The 15,000-nt window shown below is 43.9% G+C and overlaps 1 protein-coding gene across 2 annotated transcripts in view; it reads left to right on the top strand.

The window, feature by feature from the left end:
- The window catches only part of ireb2 (iron-responsive element binding protein 2), a 35,858-nt gene that overhangs the window by 16,402 nt on the left and 4,456 nt on the right, over positions 1-15,000 (top strand). For both annotated transcript variants that reach the window (XM_017485423.3, XM_053686038.1), the window contains exons 10-21: positions 9-109; positions 2,662-2,778; positions 2,942-3,101; positions 3,878-4,013; positions 4,712-4,796; positions 4,882-5,038; positions 5,132-5,256; positions 7,542-7,646; positions 7,734-7,876; positions 8,151-8,298; positions 14,270-14,392; positions 14,585-14,770. In XM_017485423.3, the coding sequence (XP_017340912.1) occupies positions 9-109; positions 2,662-2,778; positions 2,942-3,101; positions 3,878-4,013; positions 4,712-4,796; positions 4,882-5,038; positions 5,132-5,256; positions 7,542-7,646; positions 7,734-7,876; positions 8,151-8,298; positions 14,270-14,392; positions 14,585-14,770 (1,586 nt within the window). The remainder of the gene's footprint in view (positions 1-8; positions 110-2,661; positions 2,779-2,941; positions 3,102-3,877; positions 4,014-4,711; positions 4,797-4,881; positions 5,039-5,131; positions 5,257-7,541; positions 7,647-7,733; positions 7,877-8,150; positions 8,299-14,269; positions 14,393-14,584; positions 14,771-15,000) is intronic.

The raw sequence follows: 15,000 nt of genomic DNA, 5'->3' as shown, positions 1-15,000 counted from the left end.
TCTTTAAGACTTCACAGAAGAAAAACTTGAAGTTTTGGAGACTTACCTTAAATCTGTGAAACTGTTCCGGAGTGCCGCTGACCAGTCAGAGGATCCACATTATACTGAGGTAACCTTATATAAATATACTTATATACATTAACTGGATACATTTGAAGAAGGGCAGAATCTTCAGAGATGTCGGATCAGTTGTTTTTTTTTGTTTATACCACGGCGAGGTTGAATTCTTGAATCTGATTAGTCAGAAGGTGAGCATTATTTCTGTGTAACAGCGTGGGTCAGACAGTAGTTCCAGCTGTAACATGAGTAAATTTTTGTACGAAAGTACTGTTTAACAAAGTAAAACACATAATCGTTGATGCAGAGACATTTTTAGTTAAGAGAAATTTATTTAACATTTATGGAAGAAGTCTCAGGTGTCACAGGGAGACAGATCAACGGAAGCAGGGAGTCGGGGAGACGGAAGCAGGGAGTCGGGCAGACGGAAAGAGGGAGTCGGGCAGACGGAAACAGGGAGATGGAGCTAGACGGAGACAGATAGTCAGAGGGAGATGGACGGACGGAGACAGGGAGACTGAGATAGATGGAGACGGGGATAGATGGAAACAGGGAGACGGAGATAGACAGACGGACAGATGGGAACAGGCAGACTGAGACGGGGGAAACAGGGAGACTGAGATAGACAGAGACAGATAGACAGAGGGAAACAGGGAGATGGATTGAGATGGAAACAGGGAGACAGATTGAGACGGAAACAGGGAGATGGATTGAGATGGAAACAGGGAGACAGATTGAGACGGAGATAGACGGACGGAAACAGGGAGACAGACATACAGGAACAGGGAGACGGAGACAGATAGACAGAGGGAAATGGAGACAGATTGAGACGGAGATAGACGGACGGAGACAAGGAGACGGACAGAGAGAAACAGGGAGACTGATTGAGATAGGGAGATGGACAGACGGAAACAGAGAGATGGATGGAGACAGAGATAGACAGGGAGACGGGGAAGGAGACGGAAACATATAGTCAGGGAGATGGATAGACGGAAACATGGATGGAGACAGAGACAGATAGACTGAGAGAGGGAGACAGGGAGACGGACGGAGACAGGCAGAAGGTGACAGACAGACACTGAGACAGATAGGCGGAGAGGGATGGAGACAGATGGATGGGAACAGGGAGACGGACAGACAGACAGACAAACAGATAGAGACAGATAGGGAGACGGATGGAGACAGACAGACGGAGACAGACAGAAACGGGTACAGAGAGGGGGAGAGACAGGAGGGAGAGAGGGGGAGAGACAGACAGAGAGGGGAGAGACAGACAGACAGGGAGAGAGGGGGAGAGACAGACAGACAGACAGGGAGAGAGGGGGAGAGACAGACAGACAGGGAGAGAGGGGGAGAGACAGACAGACAGGGAGAGAGGGGGAGAGACAGACAGACAGGGAGAGAGGGGGAGAGACAGACAGACAGGGAGAGAGGGGGAGAGACAGACAGACAGGGAGAGAGGGGGAGAGACAGACAGACAGGGAGAGAGGGGGAGAGACAGACAGACAGGGAGAGAGGGGGAGAGACAGACAGACAGACAGGGAGAGAGGGGGAGAGACAGACAGAGAGGGGAGAGACAGACAGACAGGGAGAGAGGGGGAGAGACAGACAGAGAGGGGAGAGACAGACAGACAGGGAGAGAGGGGGAGAGACAGACAGACAGACAGGGAGAGAGGGGGAGAGACAGACAGACAGGGAGAGAGGGGGAGAGACAGACAGACAGGGAGAGAGGGGGAGAGACAGACAGACAGGGAGAGAGGGGGAGAGACAGACAGACAGGGAGAGAGGGGGAGAGACAGACAGACTGGGAGAGAGGGGGAGAGACAGACAGAGAGGGGAGAGACAGACAGACAGGGAGAGAGGGGGAGAGACAGACAGACAGGGAGAGAGGGGGAGAGACAGACAGACAGGGAGAGAGGGGGAGAGACAGACAGACTGGGAGAGAGGGGGAGAGACAGACAGAGAGGGGAGAGACAGACAGACAGGGAGAGAGGGGGAGAGACAGACAGAGAGGGGAGAGACAGACAGACAGGGAGAGAGGGGGAGAGACAGACAGACAGACAGGGAGAGAGGGGGAGAGACAGACAGACAGGGAGAGAGGGGGAGAGACAGACAGACTGGGAGAGAGGGGGAGAGACAGACAGAGAGGGGAGAGACAGACAGACAGGGAGAGAGGGGGAGAGACAGACAGACAGGGAGAGAGGGGGAGAGACAGACAGACAGGGAGAGAGGGGGAGAGACAGACAGACTGGGAGAGAGGGGGAGAGACAGACAGACAGGGAGAGAGGGGGAGAGACAGACAGACTGGGAGAGAGGGGGAGAGACAGACAGACAGGGAGAGAGGGGGAGAGACAGACAGAGAGGGGAGAGACAGACAGACAGGGAGAGAGGGGGAGAGACAGACAGACAGGGAGAGAGGGGGAGAGACAGGCGGGTGAGGGAATGACTGTGTATCACATCTGTAATGTAGGTGAGAACAGGAACTAACTTGTCTCTCAGATGTTTCACAACATTAAATCTAACCCTAAATCTTTCAAATGTGCAGTGTGTTCATTAATAAATTAAACATTGATATTGTTCATTTCATGATGTGCTCCTGTGCAGGTAATAGAAATAAACCTGAGTTACATCGTCCCCAATGTGAGCGGACCCAAACGGCCACAAGACCGAGTGCCCGTCAGCTGCGTGAAAGAGGATTTCCTTAACTGCCTCAATGAAAAGGCAAGTTTCTGTGCGCTGGGATTAACCAGTAAACTTGTATATTTATACATCACTGTGGTTTATAGCAGAGAGGCAGCAGAATACAGTATGAATTATATAAACATGACAGCTTCTCATGGTCCAAACAGTTGCAGTAATTTGTTCTAATGTTTGTTTTATTTAGGTTGGTTTTAAAGGGTTCCACATTCCGAGGGAAAAGCAAAGCGCTGTGGTGCCGTTTCTACATGACGGCACTGAATACACACTCGTTCACGGATCAGTCGTCATCGCTGCCGTCATCAGCTGCACCAACAACTGCAACCCTTCTGTCATGCTCACTGCAGGTGATGAAGCTTATCCGCTAACACATGGCAGAGTAACAGCTAATTTAACATCAGGAAGATCATATTACCCTCAGGTACAGGTAGTGAAGGAGAACTGGGCAGCTGACGCAACCCTGTAATCAGTAATGCTCAAATTTTACTTGCTGCTCTTTAGCCTGATACAAAACAGGGAAAAGCTTATTTTATTCTCAAATCTGAACTCATGGTGTGCCGCTGTTGGTTGTTTGCTTCTGTTACACGTAAGACAAAACGAGTTTGTAAGTAAGTTATATATAAAGCCGTTGTTATCCCCTTTGTAGCGTCCACATGTAGTGAATATGAAGCCATCTGAGATTCTTAAAAGGCACTAAAAATGTATTTCTGTGTGAAAATGAGTCAGAGATGGAGTCTAGGTAAGAAATCTAATAAAACTGAGCTAAATATGTCTGTATATGTTCCAATACATGAGTTAAAAGGAATCTGTAAATTTCAAATTAATGACAGCGATAACATTGCATCTTTGCTTTAAAAAGAGATGGTTTTCACTTTCCATGGGTGATCAAAACACAGCGCGTGTAGTGTAATCGGTACCGCGTCACTGTAAACACAATGTTTTAATATTCAAATTAATGTTTAATATCTGAGTCCAGTTTAGACGTGTTGGGCACTGGATAAATATAAATAAAAATCATTTGGAGGAATGGGGGGTGTTGGGAAAATGCTAGTGTGTGTGTTTGCGGTTTAGCAAAAAGAGTGACTCCTAAAGTAATGTGTTGTGTAATGTGTTGTGCTGGCAGGCCTCTTAGCAAAGAAAGCGGTGGCGGCTGGTCTTTCTGTGAAACCTTACATCAGGACCAGCCTCGCTCCGGGGAGTGGCATGGTTACACACTACCTCAATGCCAGTGGAGTGCTGCCTTACCTCAACCAGCTTGGGTAAATACACCAACACACACAGACACAGTTTATGCAGTTATCTTATCAGCCAATCATGTGGCAGCAGCACAGTGCATAAAATCATACTGATACGGGTCAAGGGCTTCACAACATAATGTTCACATCAAACATCAGAATGGGGAGAAGGTGTGATCTCTGTGATTTAACTGTGGCATGGATGTTGGTGCCAGATGGGCTGGTTTGAGTATTTCAGAGGCTTCTGATCAGATGTCTGAAACTATTTTTCACCAAGGAGCCTTTTTTTTTTTCATTGTTGGTTAATGAATTTTTTTTCTTCAAAGAGCCAATGGAAAAACGAATATTTAACTATTCTAAAACATGTTTTTTTTTCAATAACATTTCAATAACAATGACTTAATTTAGGTCCATAGACAACTCAAAAACAAACAAATATGCAACAAACAATATGTAACGTTGCAATATGGAATTCGTTGTGCAGGGCTTTCACTTTGAGGTTGAGTTTCCACCCGAGCAGTTTAACCTGTTCTGTGTCCCTTGAGATTCATAGTCACACCGTTCAAACTCAAGCCAGCGAACTTAGGCGAACTTATGCAGCGCAACTTACATTTATTTAATTTGATCAGACTGATAAATAGATTTGATTTCCGACCAGAAATTTAATGTCTTACCCACTGAGCTCCCACTGCCCTTCGGTGCGGTATGTTTTAACGTTCCAGGTTTGAGGTGATTGGTTATGGATGTGCCACCTGCGTAGGAAACACAGCACCTTTACCTGAATCTGTAGTAGATGCCATCAAACAGGTATGAGGTCATTATTATCTGCTTGTATGCTATAATAATGTAACACAATGACGTGTGATGAGACGTGTTCCTCTCTGCTTGTTAGGGGGATTTGATTGCTTGTGGAGTGTTGTCAGGGAACAGGCATTTCGAGGGGCGTCTCTGCGATTGTGTTCGTGCCAACTACCTAGCCTCACCCCCTTTGGTGTTGGCGTACGCCATCGCAGGCACAATCGGAATCGATTTTGAGAACCAGCCGCTCGGTAAGACATAGCATGTGATGCGTACTGAGGAGCGTCTTGAAAACACTATGACATTGTTGACGTTTTTGTGCTACGCTGTAATCATGTACACAGGTGTGAACGGTGACGGTAAGGAGGTGTTCCTGAAGGATGTGTGGCCGTCTAAAGAAGAGGTCCAGGATGTAGAGGAGCACATGGTCATCGCCTCAATATTCACCGAGCTGAGGAGCAGGATGCAGGTGAACAATGGTGCTGTTGTGGGTTCTGCTTTGTGGTTCATTTGACTTGAAGACTCTTCAGCTGTTGAATTGGAGGGAGAGCCTTGTAGCCGGAATGCTTTTCAGAACAGTCCAGTGATCTCGTGTGTGTGTGTGTGTGTGTGTGTGTGTGTGTGTGTGTGTGTGTGTGTGTGTGTGTGTGTGTGTTCTTAAAATGACTGAAAATAAATACATGATTTGTATACTTGGTGGACAATCTGGTGTACTTAGATTTTATGTCAGGGTATTAGTATTGTTTTTTTTTTTCAAATTCTTATTAAAAATGCACTTGGAAGAGCTCGAGGGCAGTCATCCACAAGCTGAATGTGTTTCAACAACGATGCCTGAGAAGAATACTCGGTGTATCATACCGTGATCGTATTTCAAATGAAGAAATTCTAAGAAGAACAAACTCCCGCAGCCTGGCAGAAATGGTTGTAGAGCGAAGAATGCGCTTTGCAGGACACATTCTACGGATGTCTGACCACCGCCACGCAAAGATCGCGCTGCGCTGGACGCCGCCACGGGGGAAGAGAAGAGTAGGGCGGCCGCGGAATACTTGGCGACGAACATTCATGGAAGATCTACGAGCGCTCGATGTCAAGTGGGAAGATGTGGAAATCGACGCTTCCGACCGAGCCCGCTGGCGAATGCTTGTTGCCCGATGCGCCCCGCTGCGCGGACGGAACTAACTAACTAACTATTAAAAATGCATGAGCTTCTAGGTGGATTAATTAGCGTGAACAGATGACAGACTGGTTTGTGGAAACGCTGATTAGAGTATAACTTAATCATATGCAGTAACTCCCCTGCTGTTCCACGGTCACCTTGTGATTAAACATATTGACTGAAAGTAAACATATCGTACACGCCAGACTCAAATAATAATACACTATATGGCCTAAAGTATGTTTACTTTCAGTCAATAAGTGTAACCACAAGGTGACCGTGGAACAGCAGGACACCTGACCATCACACACACATGTCCTTGTTAAACATCCCATTCCAGATTTATTCTCTCTTCCCTCTTCTGGGAAGGCTTCCACTAGATTTTGGGGCGTGACTGTGGGGATTTGTGATCATTCAGCTACAAGAGCATTAGTGAGGTCAGGTACTGATGTTGGTTGAAGAGATTTGGGGTGCAGCTGGTGTTCCAATTTATCCCTGAGGATAAATTGGGGTTGAGGTCAGGGCTCTGTGCAGGTCACTCGAGTTCTTCCATCTTCTTCCAATCTTAACACACCTTGTCTTCATGGAGCTCGCTTTGTGCACAGGGGTATTGTGATGCTGGAACAGGTTTGGGGTCTCTTAGTTTCAGTGAAGGGAAACTGTAAGCTACAGCTTACAAAGACGTTCTGTCCAATTGTGCACTTCCAGTCATTTGGGGATAAAAGAACCACATATGGATGTGATGGTCAACTTTTGGCCACATGATTTTACATGTGATGTAAAAACATAAAACCAAATCTTGTAGTCAAAACCTTGGACAATGACATGCTGACTTTTTAAAAATGATTTGATTGCACAAACACAATTAGGAACCTTGTTAGAATACTCATCACATACACATTTCTCTTTTAAACAGTATTAATGCCCTTTACTAGCTAACTCACTGATCATACAGTGGGTTCCAAAACTAATGCTTCTGTTTTGCTTTCTTTTGTAATGTAATACAACGATTTTCATTACAGATGATATTGATAACAATCTGAGTGAAAATTAGAATCTTAGAAATATTTCAAAGGCATGGACTTCACAAGTTTGTGCAAAACCTTATGATCCATTTTAGATAAAAATCCATCAGTGCCGTCTGAACACGGGCTTCAGTAGAAGAGATTAGACATGAGGAAAATCTGACCCTTTTGTACAAAGCAGTTAACATGCACACTGTCGCACATTTGCTGACATTTAAATAGGAACCTAGAAATAGTGCCGAATATTAATATACAATTACTTTCTGTGTTTTTTCTAACCCCTTCAGTTTATTTCCCGTTTTAAATAAATAAATCCCAGATTTTCAGTGTGGTCTCAGACTTTTGGACCGTGCTGTGTTATGTATGTATACATGTATATATTATTCATTATGTCAGCCATGACTTTTTGGCCTGGTTACTTTTCAGGAAACCAAAACACGACACCAGGCAGCACACTGGAGCTTTTTCTAGTCAACTAGCTAATGAGTGCGTTTGTTCACTTCTGTTACTGATGAATTTTGTGACGTCTGATCATCACACACTACGTGTAATTCTGCATTCTTCCACTTGCAGAAAGGGAGCACTTTTTGGAACAACCTAGACGCTCCAGATGCTGTGTTCTTCCCGTGGGATGCCAAGTCCACGTATATCCGCTGCCCTCCATTCTTCAACAAACTTGTGAGTCACTTTAGGCTTCAATGTCAAAATGCGTTGTTCTGACGAGTGCCTAGTGCCTGAGCTTCTGTCCCCGTCCCCCCAACTCAGTCTAAAGAAGTGTGTCCTCCTGGGTCGATTGATAACGCACACGTTCTGCTGTTTCTGGGGGACAAAGTCACCACTGACCACATCTCTCCTGCCGGCAGCATCGCACGGGTCAGCGCGGCCGCCAAGTACCTACAGAGCAAACGGTAACCGGAGATACGGTTATATGCACGCAGCTCATTATTAAGAGTGTGAAGTGTGTGATTAATATTCTAATCCCAGGACTGAGCCATTATGCAGATTATTGGTAGATTATTCGATTCCGTGTTATATCTGATGCATCACTTTTACATTTGAGCAGTATGATGTTAAATAGTAATTATCCTTGCTGATTAGACAAACTACATTTTAGATTGGATTTTTAACATCTCACTGTTTTTTAATGTTGACCACACTTATTCGTTCGGACATGTCTCCCAGCCTGACACCTCGCGAATTCAACTCTTACGGCGCACGCAGAGGGAACGATGCTGTGATGACTAGAGGAACTTTTGCCAGCATCAAACTCCTAAACCGTCTCGTCGGCAAACCCGGCCCCAAAACCGTGCACGTCCCGTCAGGACAGACGGTGAGCTTCAGCACATTTTGACACAAGACTCGCGTTTAGTCCAGTACAGAGCTCCTGAAAGGACATTTTTACTTTCATCATGTACACCACTTACTGTAGCGCGCACAGTCTCTGTTTTCTTTATCAAATTTTCCCATGCGGGCGAGATAAGAAAAGCTGTCGTGCCGCTGTCACGATAACTTGTTTTTTAAATAAGATTTTTTAAAAATAATAAAATAAAAACTAACAACAACAAATGTTTGCATGTACGCGAGATAATATTCAGTTTTAACAACTATATTCAGTTTTTTCCCAAAGGAATTGTCGTGCTCCTGTCGTGAAAACCTTGATTTTATTTTCTTACAGAAAAACAGAAATTTTTTGCGTATGCATGAGATCATTTGTACGATGTTTTTCTTTTTCTTAAGGATATCGTTACGTCTTGCGCCTGTCACGATAACGTATTTTTTATTTTTCTTTTAGAACCAAGTAAAGACATTTATACGTTTGCACAAGGTTTTTTTTTCCCCAAAATATTTTATTGCGAAGAAAAACAAACCTACTGACACACAGCATCAACCATTCTCAGTTTTTTCCTCATCATGGCTAACCAATACCTATCGCTGATTGTATAGATATTGTAAAACCCAAAAACAGGCACAAATATTTAAATGGGAAGTGTCTGTAACGCCATAAAATATTAAATAAAGGGTTGCCATTTATATTTAAAAAAAAAAAAAAAAACTTGTCAGTACAAACCCTCATCGTACACTTTATTTTCTCAAGTTTTAAAAAAAAGACATCATGTCCTTAAGCCACTGGGAGATGGAGGAATATTTAGCAGACTTCCAATGCAACAATAGGGAACATCTTGCTATTAGGGATGTGAAAGCGATCGTATCTTTTTGTACAGAGCGTAATGGAACTGAGGCATCAGGAATCCCAAATATAGCAATGAATGGGCAAGGTTTTAAATCTACTCTGAGAATAGTGGACATGACGGTAAAGAAACCAGACCAAAAACCATACAGACCAGGGCAAAAGAAAAACATATGGCCAAGATGACAGGGAGAGTCATGGCATTTATCACACTTGACCTCTACTTCTGGATATTCTGGATATATTACAGAAAGTCTCGACTGTAAAACTTTGAACTGGACGAGTCCAAGACGAGCACAAGAAGTGGTAGACTGTATCCTACCTATAGCACGTTCCCAACACTCCTCACTTATCTGTACTTCCAACTCCATCTGCATGCAGATTTCTAACTTGTTTAATGCCCTTGTCGTACCACACTGAAAATGTGGAGTCCAAACACAATGGAGGAAATAAGTGGTTGTTGCTTAAAGGACCCAAAGAGGATGCACCTGCAAATTTAAAGCGCCGTCTAAATTGATACCAAATCTTAAGTGTGTTAAGGACAACTTGATTATCAATACATAGGGAGAGTTTTGTAGGTAGAGAGGAATAAAGTAAAGCAGGTATAGGGGATTCCCTGCAAGATGATCGTTCCAATTTACACCAAGAAGATCCAGAAGATTTAACCCAGTAGCAAAGTTTATGCATGTGTGCAGCCCAGTAACAGAATTGAAAATTGGGTAATGCAAGTCCTCCACTGTCTACATCCCTGCAATAAAGATTTACGCACCCTTGGTGGCTTCCCACCCCAAATAAAAAGAACTAATTATTTTATCCAATGAGTCGAAGAATGATTTTGGCAGAAAAAGAGGAACTTGCTGGAACAAGAAAAGAAACTTCGGTAATATATTCATTTTGACAACACTGATCCTGCCAATTAGAGAACGGGGGCGGTAACCCCAACTCTGAATGTTGGGTTTAACCTTTGAAATAAGGGGAGTGAAATTAGCCGATATAAGATTAGATAGAAAACGTGTCACGTTGATACCTAGGTATTTAAACCCTGACTGACTAAATGGAAAAGGTAGATCTGACTGTTGGAGAGAAAATGCTGCAGTATTGACGGGAAAACAGTCGCTTTTCTCCAAATTTAATTTAGAACCCGAGACAAAACTGAAGGTTTCCAGAACACCCAAGACAGCAGGCATAGAGGCAATCGGATCGGTTACATACAATAACAAATCATCAGCATATAGCGACAATTTGTATTCTACACCGTATCGAACTATTCCTTTAAACAAGGGAGAAGATCTTAATACGATAGACAGAGGCTCGATAGCGACAGCAAAAAGCAAAGGGGATAAAGCACAGCCTTGGCAACACCCTCGTCCGAGAGCAAAATTATCCAAATAAATATCATCCGTATGAACCCTGGCTTTAGGCGCTGAGTAAAGGAGCCGAATCCAAGAAATAAATTTATCCCTGAATCCGAACTTCCTCAAGACTGCAAAAAATACTCAGGAAGCTCAGCTGAATGCTTTGAATAAATGATATTAAAGAGTGTACAGGTATTGAAAAACAACTGACGTCCCTTTATAAAACCGTTCTGCGCCTCAGATATAATGTAAGGGAGTACGTTCTCTAAACGAGATGCCTTTACTTTTGCCAACACCTTCACATCTGCATTAAGCAGAGACAGCACATAAGAACCGCAGGAGGATGGATCCTTACCCTCCTTAAGAAGGAGAGCTATAGTGGGTTGTGTCAGAGTTTGAGGCAAAGACCCACATTCCAAGGATTCGTTGAACAAAGATAAAAGCAATGGAGCTAATTTTCCAATAAACATATAAAAAATTCAGTTGGCAACCTGTCTGGTCCAGGGGCTTTGTTAGCTTGCATAGTTTTAACTGAATTTTAAATTTCTTCAAGAGAGAGTGGGGAGTCCAGTTGCTTGGCAGTATTCAATGAGAGGGTTACAAAGGTTTTGAAGAAATGCACTCACTTTAGTATTGTCCGTGTGAAATTCGTATTTATAAAGTGAAGAGTAAAACGATTTAAAAGTAGCATTAATTTCCATGGGATCTGTAGTGACGATATAATAAGTGTTTTTAATACGAGGTATGAGACGGGAAGTGGCCTGTCGCCGTAGCTGATGTGCCAGTAAACGACTCGGCTTGTCGCCATGTTCATAGTAAGAATCACGTGTACGTAACAACAAGCGTTCCGCCTCTTTAGTCGAAATAAGATCAAATCCTGCCTGTAAGTCAAGACGCTATTTAAGAAGTTCTGGAGAGGGGTTCAGTGCACATCTCTGATCGAGGTTAATGATCGCAGATGTGAGTTCATTAACCCTAGCAGTGCGCTTTTTATTACAGAGAGCAGAGTAAGAAATAATCTGCCCTCTGATATAGGATTTAAGTGTCTCCCATAACAATGAATAAGAGGTGGAGTCATTCTGAAGAAAAGAAAGTCATCAATAGAAGTAGAAATGAACTCACAGAATTCACTGTCTGCCAAAAGAAGAGAATTAAATCTCCAAGGCGGTGGGCTACGTTTATAAATAGAAAGATGAATATCTAATTGTAGAGGCGCATGGTCAGAAATTGCAATACCCAGATAGTCAGAAGAAACTACACAAGAATCAAGAGTGCTATGAAAAAATAATCAATCCTCGAATAGGAACGATGCACCTGGGAGGAGAAGAAAGAAAACTTTTTAAGAAAGGGGTTATGGGATCTCCAGGGATCAACGAGACCGTTCTGACCCATAAAATCTGAAAATGTTTTAGACGTAGCAGATTGATTCAGAGTACGGGGATTAGACCGATCTAAATTTGGGTCAATTACACAGTTTAAATCTCCACCGAAAATCTACAGGTGAGTATTTAAAAAGGGAGATTGCTCAGCAATCTATTAGCAAATTCCACATCAAAGTTTGGAGCGTGTACATTTACCAACAACACCTGTCTTTCTATTAGAGTACCAGCAACTATAATATATCTACCGTTCACAGCAGCAATAACGTTAGTGGACGAAAACTGTGACTTTTTGCCAATTAAAATGGCGACCCCTCTTGCCTTCGAATTATAGTTTGAGTGGAAGACTTGACTTACCCAAGAGCAGTGTAACCTTTGATGATCTTTAATACGTAGGTGCGTCTCCTGTAAAAATATTATATCGGAGTTTAAACGTTTCAAATGTGTAAAAACCGTAGATCTCTTGACAGGATTACCCAAACCTCTGATGTTCCAAATAATAAATCTTCAAGGCGTGCCTGTCCCAGCTGTGCCAGGATCCATATTACTACTAACCATTTAAATAAAGTACACCATAGGGATACAAATAGCCAATTAGAGCCGAAGTGGGACCCCCTCCCCCCAACAATCCCCCAAACACACACACACCCAAAGTCTCCATAAAACAAAAGAACAAAGGAGACAGCAGTGTTTCCCCACAATAACCAAAAGTTGCCCACAATGTGAGAACAACTTGGAGAGAAAGCTGAACTAACCAAAAAATATTACCAAAAAAAATGTTCCAGTAAGAGAAAAGGCCCCTACTGACTTCAAGTCTGATAAACAGTCTGCGCACCATAACAAATATAATGTCCTTAACTTTTACAGACTTGTTACAAATAATATAACAGTGTAGCATGTAAGGCTGAGGAAAAAACACTAATAAAATTAAATAAACAGAAACTCTAACCCGGTCAGAGCATCGAAACAGAGAACCACATTAATGCAGAGGTAGATTTAAGAGGAGTAAGTCCACAAAATCTAGGAGAAGTAATGTATCGACAATATTTTGAATAAAAATCGGAGAGCAAAAAAGAAAATGAGAGCGAAAAAGACTCCGCTGTGTAGGTGATGCAGCTCACCCAGATGACAAGAGTTTAACATAGTCTCCTGCTTCCTCCGCTGAAATAAAGTCCTTCTGAACACCGTTATATGTAATGCGAAGCCGAGCTGGGTGAAGTATTCCGTAGCGAGCGCCCTCAATACCACGAAGTTGACGCCGACCCTCGTTAAACGCGGCCCGGGCCCGGGCGGTCTTGGCTGTGTAGTCAGGGAAAACGGAGATGGTCAAATCCCTCACTTTAATCCGCTGGAGCTCTCTCGCACGGCGTAAAATATCAACACAGTCACTGTGATGGTGGAATCTGCACACAATAGCTCGTGGTCGTTCAACAGGCTTGGGCTTTGGCTGAAGGGTCCGGTGGGACCGGTCCAAAACCGGCTCCTGCTCCAGACCAAACGCCTCCTTTAACAAGGCCGCTACAGCAGCGGTTGTACAGGTGTCAGCGTCCTCTGGAACTCCCGCTATCCTAACGCTATTGCGCCGTGACCTCGACTCCAAATCCTCACCTTTATTCTCTAATTGAGTCACGGTCGCAGTGAGAGACTCGATAGTAGTCTTCATGTGAGCTATGGCATCAGTACAACCGGAGAGAGCGCGCTCCATTTCCCCAACAGTACCTTTCAGTGTTGATATGGTAGCCTCGGTAGCAACTTTATCACTAGCCAGCTGTTTTCACGGCCTGCAGCTCAAGCTGGATAGTAGACAGCGCATCCCTGAGAGTCTCCTGGAACTCCTTTTTAAAAATATCGGCGATGTCCTTCCTCAGTGAGGCCAGCAACTCAAGCCTAAGTGTGGCAAATTCAGGGTCACCACTCGGCGATGTGGATTCAGGGGAAGAAGGCGCCTCGCTCGCGCACACTAGGCCTCAGTTGTGTCTGAATAGTACCACGGGCATTCAAGTGCTTTCCAGACATTTTAACGCGCCACAAAGTTTACAGTGCAAACAAAAAAATGGAGTAGAGTAAGTCAAAATATATTGTATGACCGAAAAGCGCAAATTAATAACAATTTTAATCGAAATCAGCAGGAGCCTCCAACTTCGCGTCCTACTCCATTGACAGCTCAGCAGCGCCCCCTTGCACAAGATTTTCATTTATTTTTTATTTGGCACAGGACCTTCGGGGCTCCATAGTCCAGCCACTGGATTTAGCTCATCTACACTTGTGTTTTTAAACAGAGGATGTTTTCCTGTCGCTACAACCAACCTCTTACATTTCAAGAAGTAAACATTTGTAAGTCCCTGCTGTAACAGAGTTTGTGTGTTTGGTGTTAATTAGCTGGACGTGTTCGAGGCGGCGGAGCGGTACCAGAGAGACAGCATTCCTCTCATCATCCTGGCAGGGAAAGATTACGGCTCAGGCAGCTCACGAGACTGGGCAGCCAAAGGACCTTACTTACTGGTACATTAGTACAGCTGCAACACACACACACATGACTACTCTCTCTCTCTCTCTCTCTCTCTCTCTCTCTCTCTCTCTCTCTCTCTCTCTCTCTCTCTCTCTCTCTCTAAACACTTCTAGCACTTTAAATGAGCAACAGTGCTGAGACTTTGTCAGTGTGCTTAGGAAACAGTTCTCTAACTGTGATTGCAGGGAGTGCGAGCGGTGATCGCTGAGAGTTTTGAAAAGATCCATAAGAACCACCTGGTGGGAATGGGCATCGCTCCTCTGCGGTTCCTTCCTGGCCAGAGCGCTGAAACCCTGGGGCTCTGTGGGAAAGAGAGGTTCTCCATCTCCATCCCAGAGCAGATCACTCCTCAGCAAGAGCTAACTGTGCTGGTAGGACATCAGAGTCTTCGGAGTAGTTTTTTACTCCCAGTCTAGTTTTAGTTACAGGAAATTACTAATTAGTTACTGAAATATTGCCATTTTCTATAGCTGATTTATAACAATTGTTTTCTTTTTATTAGTGAATGTGCTAGAACAGAAAAAAAAAACATTTTTTGAGTCAGCTTTTTTGAGACACACTTCACGATGTGCCACGACCCCTTTTTTTTTTGGAAGCGCTT

This window comes from Ictalurus punctatus, chromosome 14 (genome assembly GCF_001660625.3).
Source record: "Ictalurus punctatus breed USDA103 chromosome 14, Coco_2.0, whole genome shotgun sequence".
NCBI classification, from domain to species: Eukaryota; Metazoa; Chordata; class Actinopteri; order Siluriformes; family Ictaluridae; genus Ictalurus; species Ictalurus punctatus.
This window is presented reverse-complemented; position numbering and strand designations above follow the sequence as displayed.